General features: G+C 40.4%; 1 protein-coding gene across 1 annotated transcript; it reads left to right on the top strand.

Annotated features, from left to right (window-relative positions):
* Positions 1–64: 64 nt before the first annotated feature.
* emc3 (ER membrane protein complex subunit 3) lies at positions 65–25,301 on the top strand. The gene is made up of 8 exons (XM_080218842.1): positions 65–225; positions 9,170–9,227; positions 9,562–9,655; positions 11,060–11,164; positions 12,419–12,500; positions 18,204–18,283; positions 23,443–23,525; positions 24,645–25,301. The coding sequence occupies exons 1-8, from the start codon at positions 71–73 to the stop codon at positions 24,771–24,773; spliced, it is 786 nt and encodes a 261-aa protein (XP_080074968.1). The 5' UTR covers positions 65–70; the 3' UTR covers positions 24,774–25,301.
* Positions 25,302–25,870: the final 569 nt, after the last annotated feature.

Genomic DNA, 25,870 nt, shown 5'->3' on the forward strand with positions numbered 1-25,870 from the left:
TACGTAAACACGTCATCAACGTCTGACGTGACGCTGCGTGAGGGCGGAGCGGCGCCATTTCCGGCGGAAGATGGCGGAGCCCGAGTTGCTGCTGGATTCCAACATCAGGCTCTGGGTGGTGTTGCCCATCGTCTTCATCACTTTCTTCGTGGGCCTGATCCGGCATTACATCTCTATCCTCCTGCAGAGCGATAAGAAGCTCACCGAGGAGCAGGTTTCCGACAGGTAGGCAGCTTACTCTCCACAGTTTAAAAAAAAACCCAAGGACCGGCCCCATCTCCATGGAGACCATCTTCTCTCCCAGAGCAGATTGTCAGAGATCATTCATATTTCATTGGGTGTCTCTGGTTTCACATTGTTAACTCTTTGCCCTAAACTCGTCTGAGTGATTGCAGTTTTTAAGTCACTTCTATCGTGTTATTTCCGCTCACATTTCTGACATTTGAATGTCATCTGCTGTGTGTGTGAAAGGGGTTGAAGTGAAGAGTTTAGCTGGTCCCTGAATCATATCCTTGGAGATCCTGATCCTCAGTAATTGAAACTCAGTTTATTTCAGGCTCATTTTTTTTTGCCTGTTAGACAAATGGGCAACATTTTGGGCAGCTATTTATAAAGGAACAGTCCTACACATAGTGTGTACAGTGGAAGGGTTTAAATTTTATTTTGTTAGTGTCACAAGTAGGCTTACATTAACACTACAATGAAATTACTGTGGAAATACCTAGTTGCCACACTCTGCATGTTCAGAGTACACACAGAGAATTTAGCATGGCCAATGCAACCAACCAGCATATCTTTCAGACTTTGGGAGGAAACCCATGCAGATGCAGGGAGAATGTGTAGATACCACATAAACATTACCTAAGCTGGGAATCAAACCTGGATTCCTGGTGCTATGAGGTAATAGTGCTAATCACTGTGTCACCGTGCCGCCCATTGTGAAGCAAACGGAAAAGAGTTTCAGGAGGCTGTCAAGAAAGGAGCAGTTCTGTAGCACTGTATAGAGGAGGGTTAGGGTTAGCCTGCATCGGAGATGAACTTTTGATTTATTATTTATCATGTATTAACATGCAATGAAAAGTATTGTTTCTTGTGTACTATACAAAGTAAGAAGGAAAGGAGAGGGTGCAGAATGTAGTGTCACAGTCATAGTCAGAGTGTAGAGAAAGGTCAACTTAATATAAGGCAGGTCCAATCAAAAGTCTGATGGCAGCTGGGAAGAAGCTGTACTTCAGTCTTTGACTGTGTTCGCTATGCTTTGGTGACAAAAGTAAATGATAATTGACACTGACTGGAATTGCACTATTCCTTCTGCTCACCCTCCATTTATTTGATGGTTTACAGCTGTGTAAAATTTATTGCAGTGTTGTATGAGCAGTACTTGTTTGTGCGTCACAATAAATTGTGTATGTTGAATTTTTTAAATCATGTTTAGGACATTTAACTTAGATGATCTAGTTCTGCTACATTCTGAATTAAATATATTGACAATTTATGGTCCAGGATTTCTGGAGGAAATTGGCAAATCTTTTTGTTTTTTTTTCACCCTAAGATGCGATAAGTTCCATTGGATCTTTTTAAATGTATAACTACAGTTGTACGTTGAGCTTAATTTTCTCCTTGAACAGTGGGCTGTAACCTTTAATGAATGACCAGTGTTTATATTGCACCCATTGTCATTTCAGAAATATTTTCCCTCTTGGGTTTATTCAGGAAACAGGCCATTCCCTGAGTTGGAAGAAACAGCACCCGCTGAAACCAATAGCAAGGGTCATTGGAGCTGATGTATTCTCCAGTTGAATTTGTGATTGATACAAGCCTATTTGTTATGCATTAGCAGTCAGCTTCCGTTTTGATTCATTATTGTCACATTTATTAGTAAGTATACAATGAAAAGTATTGATCTTGCATGCTATTTAGAGAATGCATACCGCTCATAGAGAAGGAAACGAGAGAATGCAGAATGTAGTGTTACAGTTATAGCTAGGTTGTGGAGAAAGATCAACTTAATGTAAGGTAAGTCCTTTCACAAGTCTGATGGCAACTGGGAAGAAGCTGTTCTTGACTTGGTTGGTACGTGATCTCAGACTTTTGTATCTTTTTCCTGACGGAAGAAGGCCATTCAGCTTTGTTCTTTGTTGTATTGCGGAGCTGTTGGCTTGTGTTCTATCACCACCTGCTAATGATGTTTGGCAAATGGGTATTTGGTGAACCAGCGTCATTGATAGCAATTGTACTATTCTTTATTATCAAAATTCCTGTCCAATGTACATTGGGAATTAGCAATTTTTTAAATCAAGTGTCAAATGTAAAATCTTTGTGTACATCTACTGAATATAAGCTTGCAACAGTAAGAATAAGTTTTCCATTATTTTCTAAAAGATGTTTTAAAACTACACTGACCTAAATGTTTCTTCATGATCTGTAAAAGCATGACGGGTGTTATATTTTCACTGACTTGCTACTGCTACCTGATTAACTCTGTTGTGCCCCAGTACTTAATTACTTGACGTATCCATTGTTACTTCACCTCATCAATGCACTTGCACTGACAGTGACGCCTCCATCAAACTGCATACTTGCTCAGCAATTGCTTTTCCTTTGATCCCTTGATCACCTCACACTTCCAGTTATCCATAATTTTGTTACTCATAGTATGGTGATAGCAGTGTGTACCATTTACAAGGTGTGCTGCAGCAAAACCACAGTGATCCTTCGAAGGCACCTTGCAAATGCATGAGACCTCGAGCAAACTGCATGGAAATATCATCATCTGCAAGGTCCCCTCTGAATTGCTGTGGTATCCAAGTCTACACCTGTCAATATTTAACAACTTAAGATTGGTTGATTCCATTGTCCAAGATTCTCAATCACAGTGCCTACACCAAATCTTTCCACGTTATGTTGTTGGAAATTAGCCAAGTAATCAGTTTGTAAATTCTGTTCCTTTGATTTAAGATGATTGTTCCTTTGACTAAGATGACAGAGTGCCATGCTGGCACTGTGGTTAGCACCGCTGCCTTACATGATTTCCCCAGCTCTGTGCAGAGTCTGCACATTCTCCTCGTGTCTGTGTGGTTTCCACCGGTTTCCTCCCACAGTCCGAAAGACATTCCAGTTAGATATATTCTCCCCCAGTGTACCTGAAGAGGCGCCAGAGTGTGGCGACTAGGGGATTTTCATTAATTTCATTGCGGTGTTAATGTAAGCCTGCTTGTCACACTAATAAATAAACTTAAACTTTAATCTTGTTTGTCTTCTATTTAAATGGGTTCTCTCTGACTTTCTTCTTGAACTGCTTTGCCTTGTTACCTCTCTCTAACTTCCAAAGCTTCTCAACATCTTTTTCACTGATACTTTAATGCTTTTCTCTTGCTTATGAAAGCTGTACTAAGCAGATGGAAAGATACTTGTATGACACCTTACAAAGGTTAGATTGGTGCAACATAAAATAAACACATACTTATTTTTTAGTGCCTTGTGCCTTTCAATGCACTACACATCCAATTAATTACTCGAAGGCCCAGTGGTTGCTATGTCAGCAGATGTAGAAGTTATTTTGGGAATAGCAAGTCCCGTAAACAACAATGATATGAATGATCTTTTGATTTGTCCGATTTCAGACACCAGAGCAATTCCCTTCTTCTCTTGTGATATTGTAGTGAGATTTTTAACATCAGTCAGATTAAAACATTCAAACACTTGGTTTCATGTGATGGCTGAAGAATCCAATCACCCTGGCACCTTCGTGCCAGTACAAGTGAGACTTGATTTGATTGCACCTTAATTTTTCAAAGGAATTTGGTTTTTCTTTGCTGCATTCAGGATTTAACAAAGTTCACTCTCCAATACTGTCTGTTTAATACTTCTATTTGCTTTATCACCACATAAGAGACCTTGTTTCTTCATTTTCATGGCATGTGTGAAGCATTGAGCCTTGGTGGAATTCTAAAACTGCTGATGCATAGAGTCATAGTCATTGAGGTTTACAGCGTGGAAACAGACTCTTCGGCCCAACTTGTCCATGCCACCCTCTTTTTTTTAAAACCCCTAAGCTAATCCCAATTGCCCGCATTTGGCACATATCCCTCTATACCCATTGTACCCATGTAACTATTTAAATGCTTTTTAAAAGATAAAATTGTACCTGCTTCTACTACTACCTCTGGCAGCTTGTTCCAGACACTCACCACCCTCTGTGTGAAAAAATTGTCCCTCTGGACACTTTTGTACCTCTCCCCTCTCACCTTAAACCTATGCCCTCTAGTTTTAGACTCCCCTATCTTTGGGAAAAGATATTGACTATCTACCTTGTCTATGCCCCTCATTATTTTATAGACTTCTATAAGGTCACCTATGTCTTCTATGCTCCAGAGAGAAAAGTCCCAGTCTATGTTCAGCCACTCCTTAAAACTCAATCCATCAAGTCCCTGTAGCATCCTACTAAATCTTTTCTGCATTATTTCTAGTTTAATAATTTTCTATAATAGGGTGACCAGAATTGCACACAGTATTCCAAGTGTGGCCTTACCAATGTCTTGTATAACTTCAGCAAGACGTCCCAACTCCTATATTCAATGTTTTGACCGATGAAACCAAGCATGCCGAATGCCTTCTTCACCACTGTGTCCACCTGTGACTCCATTTTCAAGGAGCAATGAATATGTACCCCTAGATCTCTTTGTTCTGTAACTCTCCCCAACGCCCTATCATTAACTGAGTAAGTCCTGCCCTGGTTCAATGTACCAAAATGCATCACCTCACATTTGCCTAAATTAAACTCCATCTGCCATTGGTCAGCCCACTGGCCCAACTGATCAAGATCCTGTAGCAATTGGCGATAACTTCCTTCAAATTGCGCGGAGGGTGTGGAGAGTCTGCAGAAGGATCTAGATAGGCTGGGCGAATGGGCCAGGAACTGGCAAAAGGAATTTAATGTTGGCAGGTGCGAGGTGGTCCACTTTGGTAGGAATAATGGTAGGAAGGACTATTACTTACGTGGCGAATAACTGCAGCAGGCAACGGTGCAGAGGGACCACAGGGTCCTTGTGCAGAAGTCGCAAAAACCCAGCCTGCAGGTACAGCAAGTGGTCAGGAAGGCTAATGGGATGCTGGCCTTCATAGCGAGGGGGATTGAATATAAAAGTAGGGAGGTCTTGCTGCAGCTGTATAGGGCACAGGTGAGGCCGCAGCTGGAGTACTGTGTGCAGTTTTGGTCGCCGCACTTGCGCAAGGATATTTTGGCCTTGGAGGGAGTGCAGAGGAGGTTTACTAGGCTGATACCGGAGTTGAGGGGGTTGAGCTATGAGGAGAGGCTGAATAAACTAGGCTTGTACTCGTTAGAGTTTAGAAGAATGAGGGGAGATCTCATTGAGACATATAAGATGATGAATGGGATGGATAGGATAGAGGTGGAGAGACTCTTCCAGCTCAGAAAGGACAGTAGGACCAGGGGGCACAGCCTCAAGATAAAGGGAGGGGGGGACGGTTTAGAACGGAGTTGAGGAGGAACTTCTTCACTCAAAGGGTGGTGAATCTCTGGAATTCTCTGCCCGTTGAAGTGGTGGAGGCTGCCTCGCTAAATATTTTTAAGATGCGGGTTGATGGGTTTTTGATAAGCGAGGGGATTAAGGGTTATGGGGAGAGGGCAGGAATGTGGAACTGAGCCACGACAGATCAGCCATGATCTTATTGAATGGCGGGGCAGGCTTGAAGGGCTAGATGGCCTACTCCTGCTCCTATTTCTTATGTTCTTATGTTCTGTGCCACTAAACTTGGTCATCAGCAAACTTACTAACCATGCGCCCTATGTTCTCATCCAAGTCATTAATATAAATGACAAATAATAGTGGGCCCAGCACTGATCCCTGATCAGCTGCAGCCAGTAGAAAGGAAAATTGAATAAGATGTGTAACCGTTCGAAGACCTACCATGGTATTGATGGGATTATCGTTACGTTAAAAGAAAGATGGGTATGGGGGCAAGGAGCATGGAAAAGGTGGGTGTGATTTGATTGGTAGGATGGGGACAATGGTTTGATCTCTGAATTAGTGCTAAGACTTGTGCATTTTGTTTAGACAGATAAGATTTTGAGTTTTACACCTCGACATTGAATGTATAAAACAAGGAAGTGATGTTGAATTTGTACAATAGATTGATTAGGATAAAATTTTAATATTGGGTGCTTTTCTGACTGCAGGATTATAAAAGGCAAAGATCAGACTTGCAATGATGTGTTAGAATTGTACATAGACCAAAAAGTTACAACTATGAAAAGAGAGTGAAAATTAGAGTTTCTTTTTATTGGACTGGAGGAGGATTTTGATGAGTTTTCAAAGTTGGAGGTTTTGGGAGGGTGAAGTGTAAAAGTTTGGTTGTGAGCAATGAAAGAATTGCCATTCGGCTAGAGAAGCTGGGGTTGTGCTCCTTGGCATAAACGAGATTTAGGCAAGATTTGATGTGTGTGCAAGATTATAACAGGTTTAGATATGGTAGACAAAGAAAATCTGTTTTCATTAGCTGATGGAGCAGGGGCTAGAAGAGATTTGGACAAGCAGTTGGGGGAGGCTGGGAGGGAAAACATTTTGTAATGCAGCGTGTGACAATGATCTGAAATTTGTTGCCTGTAAGGATGGGGAAGCAGAGACGTTATTGATTTCAAAATATAATTGGATGGACGCTTGGAGGAAATAAACTTGTCGGCTTACAGGAATAAAGTGAGAGAATATAACTGACTGGATTGCTCTACAATCTATCAGCATGGACTCAATGGGCCAAATGGCCTACCTCAGGCAATACAACTATATATCCAGACACTATTGTACAAGTTCCTCTGGTTTAGTTGGTAAATCCACTACCTGGTGTGGAGCTGAAGCATTCTATCCATGAAGCTCTTGTAGTGTTTAAGGGCAACAGTAGGAATTGGCCTTGGTGTCCTGTAGAGACAAAGCCAGCACATCTTCTGGAGCTTCTTCATTGTCCTAACAATATCCTTGATGTATATGTCACTGACATTATAGTTCAGACCCATTTCTACATGTATATAGTTGAGAGCAAACTGCATCACTCCAAAAGAATGTAAGAAATAGAAGCAGGAATATGCCATACATCCTCAGGAGTCTGCACCGCCATTCAATAGATTCTAGGTTCATTCACTCTTGACCACAATCTTTCCTGACTGTTCCCCAGAGCTCCCTTATAATTCAAGGTTCTGTCCAACTCAGCTTTGACTATATTCAATGACTCAGTATCCACAGCTCTGTGAATCCAAAGATTCATAACCAGAGAGAAAAACTTTCTGCTCCTGTCCTCAGTTCTAGATTTCCCTCACATGGGGAAACATCCTCTCAGCATCTGCCCTATCACACGCCCACAAAATCTTGTATATATCAATAAGATCACCTAATTCTTCCAAACTCCAGTGCATATGGGTTCAGCCTTTCCTCATATAACAACTCTTTCATCCCAGCAATCAACAAAGCGAACCTTCTCTGAACTGCTGCCGATGCAAGTAAATCCCTGCTTAAGGAGACCAAAAGTGTACACTGTATTTTGTTTTCCCACTAAGGTTCCGTACAGTTGTACCAAGACTTCACTAATTTTATACTCCATTCCTTTGCAGTAAGGACCAACATTCCGTTTGCTTTCTTACTGTGTCTGCAGCTAACATTTTGTGTCTATAATGTACAGGAACATCCAAATTCTTGTAATCGACAGTCTCTCCATTTAAATAATATTCAGCTTTCCTACCATTCACGTTTGCCCACGTTATACTCCATCTGTCAAATGTTTGCATGTTCACTTTGCAGACTGTTTGTGAGGGAATTTTATGACCTTCCCCAACTGGTGATCTGTAGATTGAAGCAGTGTGGGGGTAAGTAAAGTAGGGGTGGAGCTAATGTAGTCCCTTACAACCCATCCTCCAGCAGTTCCCCATAATACAGTATACATGTATAGCATCAGCCACTCTTAAGCAGATTGAAGCCCTTAACTTGAGGCCTGTTTCCACATTGCCAGAATAGTATGCGGCTGGGGAAGGTGGAATGAAAGATACAAACTTGAGCGGTCTCAGGTGAAAAGTCGGAAAGGAAGAAGGATACCTTTTTCGGATAGTGGTGGTGTTGGGGCTGGGAGGTGGTGGCCTGAGCTCATTGGGAGCACACGTCGCCTCCCTATTTCTCTAGTAGAAATGCCACCAGATCCACTGGGTATTTATTTGTGGCATTTTCTTTTCTCAGAATCAGTTTAGGCAAAAAGGTGAGATGTAGGGAGAGAAAAATGGCAGAAACATGAGTTATCACCACTAGTGGAGAAAACAAATTAATGTTTTCGGTCGATAGGAATTTATCTAGAGATTGCGAGCATTGGGTTTCCTTTCAGTAGACAGTGAGGAATGGTGCTCTGACTTGTTTGGTTGTTTTAAATAAATTCACTTGATAGCAAAAGTTTGAAACAAGAATTGATATTGAAGCACTACCACAATTCATAGAAGAAAATCCTGCAGAGGTGTAGATAATTCCAGTTGGTAATTAACAGAAACATATCTGGGTGCATCTGATCATGCTAACAAAACTTAAATCTAGACATCAGAGTCAGAGTAATGTTCCCAGAGGGAATTTTGGAGTCCAGAGGCTTAAGGGTAGAATAAATCCAATGCTTAAAAGGTAATAAATTGTAAATGTAAAGATGTGCATCTAACAACAGTATAGCATTTCTTATAATTATGCTCTGAGACGTAGTGCAAAAGTAGCACAGAATAACCACTGGATGGAGCCTACACCAACTGAAAACAATTAGAATTTCGGTTCAAGGTTAATAGTTTGGACAGCTGACAGTAACGCCACTCATGAAGCAAGTTGGACCTGCAGAATGGCCCCCAAAACCAATCTCTGTATCTTCTTTTTATACACGCCATCAAATTCTGCTGCAGTCACATCTGATGCTACTGTCAAATTGCTTCCTTTTTTCAAAATAAAAGGAAGAGAAATAACCGTTTAGTAAATTGGTGATTAACTGAAACTCGTGAAATAAGTGCAAAAACCCTTGACAATTTCAAAGGAAGTGATCAGACTTGTACAAATGTTGATATTTTAGCCTGTGGGCAAAGCTTCAATTTCCTGTGCAATTACTTAGCCTGTTAAAAGATAATCGATTTGTTTTCTTTTTGCAGTCAAGTTCTGATCAGAAGTAGAATTCTGAGAGAAAATGGCAGATATATTCCAAAACAGGTAACTCTTACAACTTTTCAACCCTTGGATGACTAATGTGTGGTTGTGAGCCGATTAGCTCATTGAATGGCACAAAGCATCAATAGGGGCAGTTGGTTTGCATGCCTGATTTTATTTCATGAATCATGTACCATTTTGCTGTCTGAAGTGGGAATAGATTATTTACCTTTTAATTTTGCTTTGCCAGATCTATATCAAAATCTTGATATTGTCTTCAAGTTTCCTTATGATTTGGATTCAATTCTGTGTATTTCTAACCAGCTGTTTTTCTTCTGTCTTTAAATTCAAAAATTTCTATTCATTTTGATCTTATTTCCTATTTTTAATATTCCAGTCCTTCCTAACACGGAAATATTATTTTAACAACCCAGATGATGGATTTTTCAAGAAGACCAAAAGAAAAGTTGTTCCACCCTCTCCCATGACCGGTAATGTGTTCTGCTTCCTCTTGCATGTTGTGTAGAGGATATGTCGTCTCTTTCATAGGAGATCCAAATGGAGGTCAGTTTGAAAGATCCTACAGAGCTATTTTAAAAAGACTGGGAGTGTTCTCCTGGCACCTGAACCAACACCCTGAACAGCCTGTCACCAAGTTGTAGAATAAGCAAAGTTAAAGGTGGGGTTGTAAAAGACTGATAATTATACATTTACTTACGTGGTCAAAAATAACATTTTACAGAAAGTAATCTGCTGGCAGATTTGTTGGTGACTGGGAATATGTGCAGGAAATTCACTCTGCACCTACTTTCTCCTGCAGTTGTGGCCTTCAGGTATTGAGTAGTCAAAACTGTATGTTTTGTGTAATGACTGCAACAAAAGACTCTCCCTGGTTTGTGAAGAAACACTTGTTTTCATGAGAAGTGATGGTGGTCCCTCCCGTTTTCTCCAGTTGTACAGTGTTCTTTTGTTATGGGTGGGGGAAATGCAATACACATTTGTTTTTGTGTTAAAGCTGGATTGATAAATATATGGACTTTGATGGGGAAAATTGATGCAGCATGTTAATGTGCAATCACATTGTAATGAATACAAACGTTTTTGTAAGTTTTTATATAACGCCATGAGCTCGGGACGTCAAATTGTGCTTTACAGTCTATGAAGTGTAGACACAGTTAAAATGTAGGAAGCGCAGCAGCCAATTTATCCACAGTAAGTTCTCACAAACAGCAGCGTGATGATGGCCAGAGCATTTAAGATTTGCTGCTTGTCAGATCAAGTTGGGACATGGCAATAACTCGCTTGCTCCTGTTCAAAATGGTGCATTGGGATTTTCTGTGTCCTCTTGAGACAACAAATGAAGCCTTGGTTTAATGTCTCGTGTGACAAACTGCAGAATTCCTTCGGTATGGTACTGGAACGGCAGCCTAAATTTTTACTCTGAAGTTTTAATGTGAAATTGTAGAACGTTGATTCACACCCATCATTTCCCCGTTTTAGCTGGTCTGTCAAAACTGATGGGGGAAAAGGTGAATGTAAGATAGGTCCATTCTCTTTCTTCAGTCCCCTACTCTCAACTGCCAGAAAATACAAAATCTGAGCATGAATTAGTCCATTTTGCTTATATGCATCTCCAAGTGAATGGCTGAAGTTGGGGGGAAAAAATATTCTTCTACTTCCTTCAACCAAAGACGGTGCTTGGCATAGGAATTTCACATCTAACTTTCTGTTTCTATTTTTGTATCTGAAGGGAAAACAATTTGCTGTTTAACATGGGTGACTTGCTGGTTTAAGGTCACAACATGGCTAGTAAATATGATAGAAATGGTACCCGACTAAGAGTTGTTGCAATGCTTACGATAAAAAAGATATGACTTTCCAATTTTATATTTCAGACCCCACTATGGTGATGGATATGATGAAAGGCAATGTAACTAATGTACTTCCCATGATCCTCATTGGTGGCTGGATTAATTGGACCTTCTCTGGTTTTGTTACCAGTAAGTAATACACTGTGAAAGAGTGGAAGCTAAAATTAATTATTAAGAAAAGCTGTGTGTAAACTTGATACTTTTGTTCAAGCATCAATTGCAAATAGGTGACCTCCTTTTACCAATATTACTAAAAAAAATTCCACCAGCTGGGAAGACTGAAGCTATAAAATTCCATTCCCTTGTAATCACTGCATCACTTGACCCAGTACATGCATGCACTAAGATCACTTACTTCAACCTCTACAACCTTTTCTGCGCCTAGTTTAGCCTGCAGTGCCAAAACCCTTATCCATGTTTCTGTCACATCTGCACTTGGGTTTCTCTAACGTCTTTGTTGGCTTTTTGTCTCTACCCTCCATAAACCCATTACTGGTCCAAAATCAACTTGCCTGTACCATATCCCACACCAAACCCTACTTGGCTTATTGCCTCCATAATTGCTCACTTAAGTGAAATGGTGGTATTGTGGTAATGGTACTGGACTAGGAATCCAGGAGTATTTGGTGAATTCTCGGGGGAGGCGAATTCAAGTTCACGAGAGCTGGTGGAAATTAAATTCAATAACTAAATCTGGAATCGAAAAGCTGGACATCAGTTTCCATGAAACTACCATCATTTGTTGTAAAGATCCCTCTTCTCTGTCTTTTAGAGAAGAAAATCTGCCATCCTTACCTGGTTGACAGCAATGGTTGTCTCTTAAGTGCCCCCGGAAATGGCTGAGCAAGACACTCTGTTCAGTGGCAATTTAAGGATCAGCAACAAATGCTCCATGCTAATAATACCCACATCCCACAAAAAAATACAATTCTAATAAATACAAATTTTAAGTCATATTTAAAACTTGCAGAAGAAAATTTCTTATTCACTGCCTGACAATGTAATTTCAGGTCCCAAATTTCAATCTCTGTTCTGTGTACTCAATAACATGGAGTGTTCTGTCCTATTTATTTTGAGGACCTTTTAGTTTATAGGAACTAGTAAAGGGATTACATTTGCTTTCCCTCTGACCATCTTGATTTAAATTTACATTTTCCCTGCAATTACTGTTGTGTTCATAGTGCAGTTGTTCCAGCATTGATTTAATTCTGTTGCATTGTCTTAGTGACATTAATTTTATTATTTATTAATACAAAGGAAATCTACAATTGTAGATCGTACCACAAATAGAAATCTAGAGACAGTCTAAATGTTAAGCATCTGTTCAGGAAATGGAATGTGGAATGTTTTTGCAAATACTAAAGCACTTTCTTTTCTCTATAGCCAAAGTTCCCTTTCCCTTGACGCTGCGTTTTAAGCCTATGTTACAGCAGGGAATTGAGCTACTCTCACTGGATGCTTCCTGGTAAGTTGGAAAGTACTCATGAGAATTAGAACAGGGTTCCACCCCTTTAGCACGTATTACTGATTTGATGTACCAAAGGCCAGCCAACGCATGATTTTGCATAACAAGCTAATGTTTTTATTCCGTCATTAATTTTTTCTTATTTGTTTTGAAACAAATTGCTGATGTTGCACAACCTTGACATTTAGAAAATCATTTTTTGCACCATACTTGAGGTGTTACTTTTAAAAAGCCACTTACGTTATCATGTAATTAAGAAATGGAACTTTCTGGGGCGATAAGCTAATTATCATTCACTGTATTAATGGACCCAAAAGTGAATATTAAAAAAGGAGCCTGTTGGATTTGAGTCTTGTACTTATTATCAAATCTTGCAGTGCCTCCCTACATTTTATCTTGGTAGGTTCCTCCAGGTTCGATTCCTGGCTTGAGTCACTGTCTGTGTGGAGTTTGCACATTCTTCCCGTGTCTGTGTGGGTTTCCTCCGGGTGCTCCGGTTTCCTCCCACAATCGGAAAGATGCGCGGATTAGGTGTATTGACCTGAGCAGGCGCTAGAGTGTGGCAACTAGAGTAATTTCACAGTAACTTCATTGCAGAATTAATGTAAGCCTTACTTGTAACTAAAAATAAACTTTTTTACTTTAAGTTGACATTCCTTCAAATGTGCCTTCAACTTGTACAATTCTCTCCCTAAAATGCTCATTTTGCACATCTCTGCTGTTAGGCCTCTCTTGCTCAGTATGCATCTTTTGTCATTTCCTGTAAAGCTTTTTCCTTGAATCAAGAATGCTTTAGAAGTGCATGCGTATTTTAAAGAGAAACAGAGGAAGAGGAGATGTGGAAATTTAAAGAGAAGGGTCAGAGGTTTTAAAAGTTAAGGAACAGACATTTGGGGACAGTTATAAAACTCTGGCCATAATGTCTGAAGGAATGACCATCGATGGTGAAACCTGGAATAAAAAGGAGAGTAACAAGAGAGTCTTAAAATACTCCCTTTTCACAATAGATGGAACACATGAAAGGGAATCATAATTTTCCCTGAATGCTAGCCATTCATAAAAACATAGAAAATAGGAGCAGGAGTAGACCATTCGGCCTTTTAAGCCTACTCCACCATTCATTATGATTATGATCAGCCCTCTGTAACCTATTCCTGCTTTTACTACCCCCCCACCCCCCACAAATATCCTTTGATCCCTTTAGCCCAAAGAGCTATATCTAACTCCTTCTTGAAAACATACAATGTTTTGGCTTCCACTGCTTTCTGTGATAGCTAATTCCACAGGCTCACTACTCTGGGTGAAAATATTTCTTCTCATCTCAATCCTAAATGGTCTACCCTGTATCCTCAGACCGTGACCCCTGGTTCTGGACTTGACCTCTGTCGGGAGCACCCTACTGGAATTTTATAGGTTTCTATGAGATCCCCCCTCGTTCTTCTAAACGCCAGTGAACATAATCCTACCTGACTCAATCTCTCCTAATACTTCAGTCCCACCAACCCAGGAATCAGTCTGGTAAACTTTTGCTGCACTCCCTCCATAGCAAGAACATCCTTCTTCAGATAAGGGGACCAAAACCGCACACAATATTCCAGGTGTGGTCTCGCAAAGGCCGTGTATAACTGCAGCAAGGCATCCCCTCTCGGGTGTATTCGAATCCTCTTGTTCTGAAGGCCAATGTACCATTTGCCGCCTTTACTGTCTGCTGTACCTGCGTGCTTATTTTCAGCAACTGGTGTACAAGGACAGCCAAGCTCGTTGCATATTCCCCTCTCTGTCTATAGCCATTCAGATAATCTGCCTTCCTTGATTTTTGCTACCAAAATGGATAATCTCTCATTTATCTGCATCACGCTACATCTGCCATGTATTTGCTCACTCTCCTACCCAACTTTGTGTCATCTGCAAGTCTGGAGATATTACATTTAGTTCCCTCATCTAAATTATTAATATACATTGTGAATAGTTGGGGTCCTAGAACTGATCCCTGTACTACCCCACTAGTTCCACTTGCCATTTGGGAAAAAGACCCGTATATTTCTGCTGTTTGTTTCTTGCTTTATAACCAGTTTTCCATCCATCTCAATAAACAACACCAATCCCACATGCTTAATTTTACATGCTAATCTTTTCGGTGGGACCTTGCCAAAAGCCTTCTGAAAGTCCAAATAAACCACATCCACTGGTTTTCCCTCATCACTCTACTAGTTATATTCTTGAAGAATTTCAGTAGATTTGTCAAGCATAATTTCCCTTTTGTAAACCCATGCTGTCTGTCTGATCCTGCTACTGTTTTACAATGAACTCAAATTTTCCCCATTACCAATGTCAGGCTGACTGGTCTATAGTTCCCTGTTTTCTTTTTACATGCCTTTATAAATAGTGGGGTTACATCAGCTACTCTCCAATCAGCAATAACTGTTACAGAGTCTATTGAATCTTGGAAGATGACCAATGTCCACTATTTCTAGGTCATTCTTTAAGTGCTCTTGGATGTAGATTATCAGGTCCTGGGGATTTATCAATTCCATCAGTTTTGCCAACATTATTTCCCTACTAACACTGATTTCCCCCTCCTCTGATTCCTTGCATTCGTTCCCATCCCCCTGCCATTTTAGTTTAAATTCTTTCCAGTCATTCTAGCAAATACTCCTCGGACATTTTTACATATTTAAAAGGTTGCAGATTGTTTTAAGAGCTGATCATGTGATTTGATGGTGACATCATTAGAATGTTGCCATAGGTTGCTGTTTTACTCCCAGTTTATACTCTGTGTGGACAAGAGCTCCTAGAATAAACTTGTGTGTAAATTTGAATCTGCTCATGCAAACCATGGGTTTTTTTGTTAAAAATCACAACCCCCAAATAGTTAGGACATTTATACAAAAACGATCAGTCCTGGTTTTGCCCAATTGCAATCCTTCCAGTTCGTACAGATTTCACCTCCCCTAGAATTAGTCCCAATTCCCAGGAATCTGAAACCCTCTCCCTTGCATCATCTCTTCAGCCACATATTCATCTTGCTATTTCTGCTTTGACTAGCATGTGGCACTGGTAATAATTTTGAACACCACGTTGCAACTTCCTAACTCCCTATATTCTGCTTTTTAGACCTCATCCCTTTTTTGCAAAAGTGGTTTGTACCAATGTGTACTACAACCACTGGCTGTTCACCTTCCCCCTCCAGAATGTCCGTTAGCTGCTCTGAAACATCCTTGACCCTTGAATCAGCAAGGCAACATACCATTCTGGAGTCTCGTTTGTGGATATACAACATCTATCTATTCCCCTTACAACTGAGACTTCTCTGCACTCCTTTCTATATACATAGTATCGACAGTATTGTCTGACACATGGATGCGCCAGTGTCCCCAACCATCCCTCCAACTCTTAAACCCAGGCTTCCAGGAGCTGCAACTGGAGACACTGCCTGCATTCATACTGGCCCTAGGCTTTGAAAATGTTCCCAGATTCCCACATAGAGTAGGAGGAGCATGCCATGGCAATGAGCTCTTCTGCCTTGACTTGCCCCTTTATATTAAACCTTTTGCAAGATACTCAAAATCAAATAATATCAACTACTCTCGGGCCCTTCTTCCCTGGTCTTTGTTTGACCATGGAACATAGCCCTTACAAATTATAAACCATAAAATAAAAACATTACAAACTATAAGCAATAAAAGTAGGAAGTACTTAGACCATTCTCATCCAATCAGCTGTTTCCACTTGCCCATGCCACACTTGAATCCTGACGTCACCTCAAGAGCTCAGATTTCTCATTCCACTCTCTCACTGCTTTCAATCTCCTCTCATACTCTCCTCTAGATACTGATTTATTCAGTACTATAAACATCCATTAAAGCAGAATAGACATTCATAAACACTGCAAGTCAAGAGTCATAAACTCTTGAGACTCCAGTCTGCTGAAGATTTAGAAGCTCTATTGATTTTTTAATGGAAGTTAGATCAATTGGGTCATTCAATACTCCATTAACATCCGCATGAGTTTTATATTAATGATTCCAAGGTCTATCATTTCAATTCCACTTTCAGACTTTGTGATCTAATCCTTTTCATTGAATACTTGATGTTGATCTTTGTGAGATCTTTGTAAATGGATATTGTTATCAGCAGAATTTTAAAAATCATGGAATCCCTACTCCCTATCCCTGTGATCAAATCATACACTCTCCAATACAGCATTTGACCTGGGCCCTATCTCCATAACCCCACATATTTACTCTGCGAATCCCCCTAACACAGCTTGGAACACAAAAGTCAATTTAGTTTGACCAAACTATCTAACTTGCATATCTTTGGACTTTGGGAGGAAACCCATACAGACATGTAAACTGCACCTAGTCAATCAAGGCCGGAATTGACCCTAGATGAGGCAGCAGTGCTAACCATGGTGCTGCCATGCGGTGTGCAGAAGTGATAGGCTCTCTCAGTGTATCTACTGTGATAGAATTATAGTCCTTAACCACCAGTGTGGAAAGATAGGGTGGCAAGGTGGCTCAATTCCAACCTTGGGTCACTGTCTGTGTGGAGTTTGCATTCCTCCCCAAGACTGCGTTGGTTTCCTCCGAGTTCTTTCCTCCCACAATCCAAAGATGTGTAGGTTAGGCAGATGTTAAACTGGCCCTTAGAGTCCCAGGATGTGAGTTTCTGAGTTACTGCGTTTGAAGAGATGGCCAGAACCAAGCAGACAGCGCACAAGTCAACTGGCAGGAAAGCTCCCCGCAAGCAGCTGGCTACCAAAGCTGCCTGCAAGAGCACTCCAGCCGCGGGCGGAGTGAAGAAGCCTCACTGTTATCAGCTCGGCACTGCGGCTCTGTGGGAGATCCGCCGCTACCAGAAATCCACCGAGCTGCTGATCCGCAAGCTGCCCTTCCAGTGCCTGGTGTGGGAGATTGCTCAGGACTTCAAGACCGACCTGCAGCTCGGCCATCATGGCCCTGCAGGAGGCCAGCAAGGCTTACTTGGTGGGCTCTTTGAGGACACCAACCTGTGCGCCATCCATGCCAAGCGAGTCACCATCATGCCCAAAGACATCCAGCTGGCTCTCCGCATCCGTGGAGAGCATGCCTAAAACCACCCACCCCCCCACCCCCCCCGCCCCCTGGATATAAGTTAGGGGGATTAGCAATGTAAATATGTGGGGTTACAGGATTGGGGTCTGGGTGGTTACCTCTGTCGGTGCAGACTCGATGGGGCGAATGGCCTGCTTCTGCACTGAAGGGATTTTATGATTTCATAATATACTTAGATGCTATTTGCCAATAGGAAAAAAGCTTGCTCCAATATAGCAGTAAGTACATCAACACAAATAACTGTTTGTTTGTGCCAGGTATAGAACAGCCAGCAACCATCGCCCATTAAGCCATACCTGAGCGTGAGCTGCCCTTTGGTGACGAATCTAGTGAAAATGAAAAAAAATTAAAAACACGAGTGATGTGTCATTTGATTTAGGCTGCATGAGTTTGAACAAATTTTTGCTACTGTTTGGGGCAAAATGTAGAAGCGGGGAAAAATATATATGCTTGATAATCCTTGAACATTCAGCATCTTGACTGGAGGAGAATGTCTACCGTAGCAAACAATGTACAAAATTGAGAGTGGAGGAACATTATCATGTTTACTTCTAACATGTTTTTATTCCTTCAAACTAATATTACATTGTTTTTTGTTTTTACTTAGGGTAAGCTCTGCATCGTGGTACTTCCTGAATGTGTTTGGACTCAGAAGCATGTATTCTTTACTCCTGGGACAAGATAATGGTAAACATAACCGCTTAGTCATTATGTTTTGATGAGTGCATAATGTGTGTTGGTGGGGGGGAAGGTGGTGGTGTGGCGGTGGATGTGCAGAAAGAAGATGGAATAGAAGTGATACATTTTCCCCACAAGGAAAGAAGCGCAAGTCTTGTTGATCTACGTATTCACGGTTCATTTCAAAAGCAACTCATCTGCACAATGTGGTGATTGGTGAATCCATAAAGAGCAAGAAATAAAAATAGACTTGTTTTATTTGGTTGAGGGTAACGGAGAAGAGTCTGAAATTATATATATTCTTCGATTGCTTTTTTTTGGAGGAATTGGATTTTCTGTTGCATCTTGTACTGTGTTTTAAAGACTACCCTGACGGACCATCCATCTTTTCAGACTGTAACACTGGGAATAGATCAAAAATAACAGTTGGGCTTGAATGAGCTATGGGCTCCATCACAATTTAGTTCTAAAGGTTTATGTACTGAGATCTTTGACTCTCATCTGAACCTCTAAGTTGTGCTGTAGCCCTGCAGTGCATTACAATCTAGCTGTTGTTCTTTAGTCAGGTAAATGCTAAGGATTCAATGGCATCATTTGAAGAAAAGCGTCAATGATCCCTGTACCTTAGCTAACATTGCTCCGTTAACCAACACCATCGAGAAACAACTGGCCATTCATCCAGTTGCTGTTCCTAGGATCTTGATATATCTAACTCATAGAAATTCTATAGTGCAGAAGGAAGCCTTTCAGCCCATTGAGCCTGCATCGACAATAATTCCACCCGGGCCCTATCCCCATCACCCTATGTCCCTCTGACACTAAAGGGCAATTTAGCATGACCAGTCAACCTAACCCACACATCTAATTGTATACCATGTTTCTTTGTATAAGTCACACTACTTCAAAGAAGTTTAAGGGATATATGATCTAAATGCTAGTTTTTCTTTTTGAATTTGAAGAAATACATGGTACAATTCTCATATACAAGTTATGAAGCAATGCACCAGGTAATTATGGAACTGTTTTCCATGTTCTCTAATAGTCTTTGAAAAACAAGACACTTATGTGTTTCGTCAGCAGCCTGTGGAGACTGAAGCTGGTAGGTGTTCCCTAATCTCAGTGGCTGTATAGGGCATTGGTGAGACCGCAGCTGGAGTACTGTGTGCAGTTTTGGGCGCCGTACTTACGCAAGGATATTTTGGCCTTGGAGGGAGTGCAGAGGAGGTTTACTAGGCTGATGCCGGAGTTGAGGGGGTTGAGCTCTGAGGAGAGGCTGAATAAACTAGGCTTGTACTCGTTAGAGTTTAGAAGAATGAGGGGAGATCTCATTGAGACGTATAAGATGATGAATGGGTTGGATAGGATAGAGGTGGAGAGGCTCTTCCTGCTCAGAAAGGACAGTAGGACTAGGGAGCACAGCCTCAAGATAAAGGGGGGTGCGGTTTAGAACGGAGTTGAGGAGGAACTTCTTCACTCAAAGGGTGGTGAATCTCTGGAATTCTCTGCCCGTTGAGGTGGTGGAGGCTGCCTCGCTAAATATTTTTAAGACGCGGGTTGATGGGTTTTTGATAAGAGAGGGGATTAAGGGTTATGGGGAGAGGGCAGGAATGTGGAACTGAGCCACGACAGATCAGCCATGATCTTATTGAATGGTGGGGCAGGCTCGAAGGGCTAGATGGCCTACTCCTGCTCCTATTTCTTATGTTCTTATGTTCTTATTCACGAAGCCTTATACTGAAACACATTTCAAAGTGAGATGATATACAGGTTGTTCGTATCATTTTACAATTTGCCAAAAGAAATGCAAATATGTACTAAAGAAAGAAGTTGTATTTATACAGCGCATTATCACATCTTTTGAAACTGTTCCAAAAGCTTTTGCATGCAGGTAACTGCTTGGGTGTGTCATGCAGGCCAAACATAGTGACTGTTTTGTGCACAACAGTCATGCAAACAAGCAGTGAGCTAAAGTGCTTATGAATCTATGTTTGGTTGTCTGAATTAATTGTTATCACAAGCCAAAACATTAAGCAGACTGCTGTTCTTCAAGTAACACCATGGATCTTAAATGCCCATTTGAACCTCTCTAAAGAACAGTTGAGCATTTAGGATGCAGATGTATCTTAATGGTGTTAATTATTTTAGTTGCATACTCTATGGCCTGAATAAGACTGAAAGGAAACTGAAATGCCTAGGTAGCCAAGGATATAAGGTTATGCATGCTGAATTGCTAATCTCACCTTCCCCAACTCTCAGATTCTGCACAAGCAAAGTCTGGCACAAAGACTGGTAAATTCTGGCACAACCTTGATTCTGCACAAGCAAAGTCATATACTGTATCAGTAGGCTGATTTGTTAACCTGCGTGTTTGGGAGAAAGTGTTTGGAACGCAATTCCACTTTGAATCTCTGTGACAATTAACATTTGTTCCTAGACATCTCTCAGAGCTTGAGCTCAAAGTACAAGTTCTGTTTTCTATCTACACATGTTTTGCCTTCCCCCGCCCCAAGAGGCAAATTAGATAATGGAAAATAATTACCAGTTTGTAATTGAATCAGGAGGTTTAGATGCTTTGAACAGCAGAAGCAGCCTCTGATGTTTGTAATGGGCAAGGATAGGTCATTTAGCCTTTATGGCCTTTTCCTCCCATGTTTTAGTTTATAATACTCATAATTTAACATTTTGAGTGAAAGGAATATTGCAGATAAAGATTCAAGGCACACTTTGAAATCTGAAGCTTCAGTGTTCCATATCATCACCAAAAACATTTTGGCAACTTCTACACAACAGGATATGAGAGTAAAACCATGCAAGATATTTAGTATTTAAGAGGAGATGGTGGCATTGTGATAATGTCACTCGACATTCAGAAGTCCAGGCTAATCTTGTGGTGACATAAGTTCAAATCCTGCCACAGCAGCTAGTAGAATTTAAATTCAATTAATAAATCTAGAATTTAAAGCTAGTGTCAGTGATAGAAACATAGAAAATAAAAACAGGTGTAGGCTATTTGGCCCTCAAGCTTGCTCTGCAATTCATTTTGATCATGGCTGATCATCAAATTGAATATCCTGATCCTGCCTTCCCCTCCATACCCCTTGATCTCTTTAGCCCCAAGAGCTGCATCTATAGAATGGTGACATGTAACTGTCATTGATTGTTGTAAAGACACATTTGGTTCACTAACATTTTTGAGAGAGGGAAATCTGCCGTCCATCTGGTCTGGCCTACATGTGACTCCAGACTCACTTGACTCTTAACTGCCCTCTGACATGTTCAGTTCTAGGGCAATTGGGAGTGAACAATAAATGGCTGGCTTTGTCTGCATTATCTACATCTCATGAAAGAATAAGGGGAAAAAAAGAGTAACACAAACTCAAACAAGTTAAAAATAAAATGCTGTTTCTTTGTGTTGTACTTTATTGTGAGATGCTTCTAATTTAGTTTGAAATTAAATTTCAGAAAATTGCCGCAATTATTTGCTCAGATTGAATATCAATAAAACTCAACTTTTGACCTTTGTGAGTTGGAGAGATCTTGCATCCGATTGATATAAATAGCTGTATTATCTCCTGTTTTCAGGATGAAGAACAGAGATAGCATTTTGATGTATGAGTCAGACTGATAATTCTGTGCACTTAGAACATTTGGATATGTTCTAAGTAAATCCCACAAAGATCATATTTAGTTCAGGGCATCTGATGGAAACTTAATATGATTTGCTGTATGGGAGGGGGTAGAACCATACTCATGGTGTAACGTCAGTTGGAGTGAAGGCTGAGGAAACAATGATGATGTTTTACTCTTCTTGCACTGCCATCCCACCCCCAACACCTCACTCATTTACGAGCCAATTTTGGAATCTAGAAGTAGATAATTGCCCTGGCCTTATGTTCCTGTTGTGGATTAGGTTTGTTGATCTAGGTTGGCATCAACAACCACACTGATTAGAATAAATCAGGCAGGGTTCCAGCTGGAAAGTATGTGGATGGTGTGAGAATGGGACCAGACTTGGCTGTGTATGATAAAATAGGAAATTTTGATTTTTAAGTGCAAGTTTCTTACTCGTACACTTGAAAACAATGCAAATCAATGGTTTGAGGAAGAGGTAAAATTGGGGGGGGGAGGGTTTAGAAAATTTGCTATATAACCAATGATTTTAACCAGATACCAGTTAGAATATTCCAAAACAATGGCATAACTGTTAGCTGCAGATTTGCAAACATATATTCAATAAATTGTGAATTTCCAAACTCAATCTTCCACTTTTCTGGTCTGGAACACATGATGGAAAATTAGTGGCTGGGTCAACAAGCAATGGTACCTTTGTTTTCTATGTTTCTATCAACAATTGACATAACCAAATTATTCGCCCTCCCTTCAGGCAGGAAGTGATCGGTTAGTGATTATAATCTGATTGCACCAGCAGGGAAAGTAATGAAGCAGCCTGTAAACTGTGGAGCCTCAGTTCTGTATTTGTGTTCAACAACAAATTATTTGGAAGAGTGGAGATATAGCTTTGGGCTTGAGTCTAAGTCATTGGTGTATACCGATGTGTGTTAAAGGTAGAATGTCAGTCTTTTTTATTTACACTCTGATTGCAAGTTGGGGATGTGGGTTGATAATTTAGCAAGAATTTCTTTTACTTTTAAAGACGACTAACTTAATCACCTCAGTAAGTAGTCTCATAGCACCAGGTTAAAGTCCAACAGGTTTATTTGGTAGCACAAGCTTTCAGAGTGTTGCCCCTTCATCAGGTGAGGACTCAATGAAAGGGCAACGCTCCGAAAGCTCGTGCTACCAAATAAACCTGTTGGACTTTAGCCTGGTGTTGTGAGACTGCTTATTGTGCCTACCCCAGTTCAACGCTGGCAATTCCACATCTTAGTCACTTCACAAATTGCCAATTTTTAGAGAGATTTTTGGTTGCTGCAAAAATTAAATTGATTTTGAAAGCATCTTATTGATTGAGGGGTTCACAACACATGACAAATAAACCATATTTGCCTAGAACAATTTGCTATATAAGGTGTATATGTTTCTGGAATGAATGGAGCAAAACACAAACATTTCCTCATCAGATCTTTTAAGTGGTTTTGTCTTTTTTTTCACTTTGACTTTGAATCCAGTGAATTCAAATTATCCTTTTTTTTTAAACTTCTTTACAGCTGCAGACCAGTCTCGAGTTATGCAAGAGCAGATGACAGGTGCTGCCATGGCAATGCCTCCTGATACAAATAAAGCTTTTAAGGTATGCTACTTTACATACATTTTAATTATATATTCTATAATATAGGAAATATCCATTGTTCATTGTCCTGAGCTAAATTCATTGCCACTTTGGAACTGGGGAGGTGGTGATCCATCTGGAAAATAAGAGATATAAAATAATTTTTAGGTTTTTTCTTAAAATTTGTTTGTGTTTCATTTGTAACCTTATTTCAACACATCTTCCATTGAGCTGTGGCAGTGAATGGATTTGTTGCCATTAGGAACTTTGAGAATGGCTGTGGTGATCTCTGCAAAGATTGTGTTGGCAATGATTTTGCACTTCCCCAGTGCGCAGACATGTCTCCCTAACAGATGGTACAAAATTGAAACTTCACCAAATGTGACAAAAATGGTAGGTGAATTGTAGCAGCATTTGTGGCAGGAAAGGAGTAGAAGTTTATAAGACAGGGCTTTCAGTGAGTAACGCGTTCATCCCAGAACATGCCTGCAGACAGTTCATTTCTGTTTCTGTGGAGATTGATGTGGAGATGCCGGCATTGGACTGGGTAAGCACAGTAACAAATTTCACAACACCAAGTTAAAGTCGAACAGTTTATTTGGCAGCACTAGCTTTAAGAGTCTGACTTCTTCATCAGGTGAGCATGGAGATTGACATTCTCCAATGTTGAAAGTAAGACTGAGAAACAAAATTATTGGACTTGGTTCTTGAGGATCTCGTGTTCAAATGTAAACATGGAACCATCAAGATAAAATCCCAGGATTTATCTGTGCAAAGTTATTTGATGTCAACTGTACCAACAGTTGTGCGAGAGTACATTTCACCTTCTGTTCTTGATCACCGTCAAATGGCTTTTGCTGAAAATTGTTCATGGAGAGGTGAGAAAAGTGCATGGACAAGTGAGAAGCTTTTATGTTCTGTATTCAAGGAGCGTGCCATCATTAACTTGTTTGCGAAAAATGGCTAAAAGTAGTCTGTTAGGCATTTGTGCACCCCCCCCACCCCTACACATGAACACTTCAAAGAGAGAATTGGCAAACCTGAAAAGGGAAGAAAACAAAAGTTGGGATGCAATGCAAAAACAAAAGTGGGGGAAATTTAATACTTAATATTGTGTGTTTCATGTCTTTTATTCTGTAGGCTGAATGGGAAGCTTTGGAAATCACGGATCATCAGTGGGCCTTAGAAGAAGTTGAAGAGGAACTCATGTCCAAGGACCTTAATTTTGAAGGGATGTTCAGCAAAGAAATGGAAACATCCATGTTCTGAAGCACCCTAACCAGTGGCCCCCAGTCATAACCTCCTGCTACCTTAACTTGTGTTTGTAGTAAGACTGACATTTCTCCTGAAGTCTTAAAAAAATTCACTTGAAAGCATTAGAAACATTTGTTACAGCTTCAAGTTACACAACCACTAATTTGATATTTTACTGTGAATTTGAAAGTTCACTAAGTCAGTATCTTGTACTGATACTAGACAAGAATAGAGTGTGTTGTTCATTCCAACACCGTAGGAATTGACTGTCATTCGTCCATAAAAGTGCAAGTTAGAAGTCATGGTGTCTCTGACCAAATGTACTGAATCCACTCTTGTTGATAGAAGCGTGAAACGTTATACTGTCCCCACGTAGGTAAGTGTGTTTCTTTCAGATAACGCCTGCAGTTGCAGTATGTTCTGTCATTGGTCAAAAGTTCAGAAGTGAACTGCATTCTGTGTCTGTATGTTGGCATCTATCAAGTTCATTATTTTTCTGTATTATTAATGCAATTGGGAGTAAACAGCTCAATTTGAGGTTTATTTTGTTGGACATTGTGTTGATATCTTGGTTGATGTATTGAAAAATTATGTGTAGGTTACATAATGCAGAGTTAGGCTTTCTCTGGTGGATAGGAAACTACTTTGTGTCCAGCATAAACAGCCCCAATTAATCCAACATAACTGTTTTTTATTAAAAACAAATTCAACTAAAGATTTCTTCAAAGCTGAGTTTCTTGGCCCTGCAGACTCACGGAAATTGCATTACCACAAGAAACGGCAACTAGAGATGTCCAACATCAAATACACCCTTGCATAGCCATTACCATCAATATAATTGTACATATAATTGTACATTGTTGCTTGGCTTCCCTATTCCTGTAATTTCACATCTTATTGCCATTATAAATTGGTAACCCATAGATGACGCTGTTATTGTCATCATGCAAGGAAGAAAATCACTATTGACCAGCAAATGTTGAAGTGCTGCTAGCAATATTCCACAGCAACATTTTAGTTTGTTATTTGCTTGAAAAATGTAAGCTTGCTGAAACTCTAGGCTGATTCCTAGGCCACCTGTGTGCAGGAAAGCAGGCAGGTGGGCACATAAG

This window comes from Carcharhinus amblyrhynchos, chromosome 3 (genome assembly GCF_965287045.1).
Source record: "Carcharhinus amblyrhynchos chromosome 3, sCarAmb.v2.hapA, whole genome shotgun sequence".
NCBI classification, from domain to species: Eukaryota; Metazoa; Chordata; class Chondrichthyes; order Carcharhiniformes; family Carcharhinidae; genus Carcharhinus; species Carcharhinus amblyrhynchos.

What these genes read in the sequence shown, in the direction of transcription:
- emc3 (XM_080218842.1), top strand. Translation starts at nt 71, where the DNA reads ATGGCGGAGCCCGAGTTGCTGCTGGATTCCAACATCAGGCTCTGGGTG. An exon ending in ACTCCTGGGACAAGATAATG is followed by an intron (nt 18,284 to 23,442) that starts GTAAACATAACC and finishes ACTTCTTTACAG; the next exon opens with CTGCAGACCAGTCTCGAGTT. An exon ending in ATACAAATAAAGCTTTTAAG is followed by an intron (nt 23,526 to 24,644) that starts GTATGCTACTTT and finishes TTTATTCTGTAG; the next exon opens with GCTGAATGGGAAGCTTTGGA.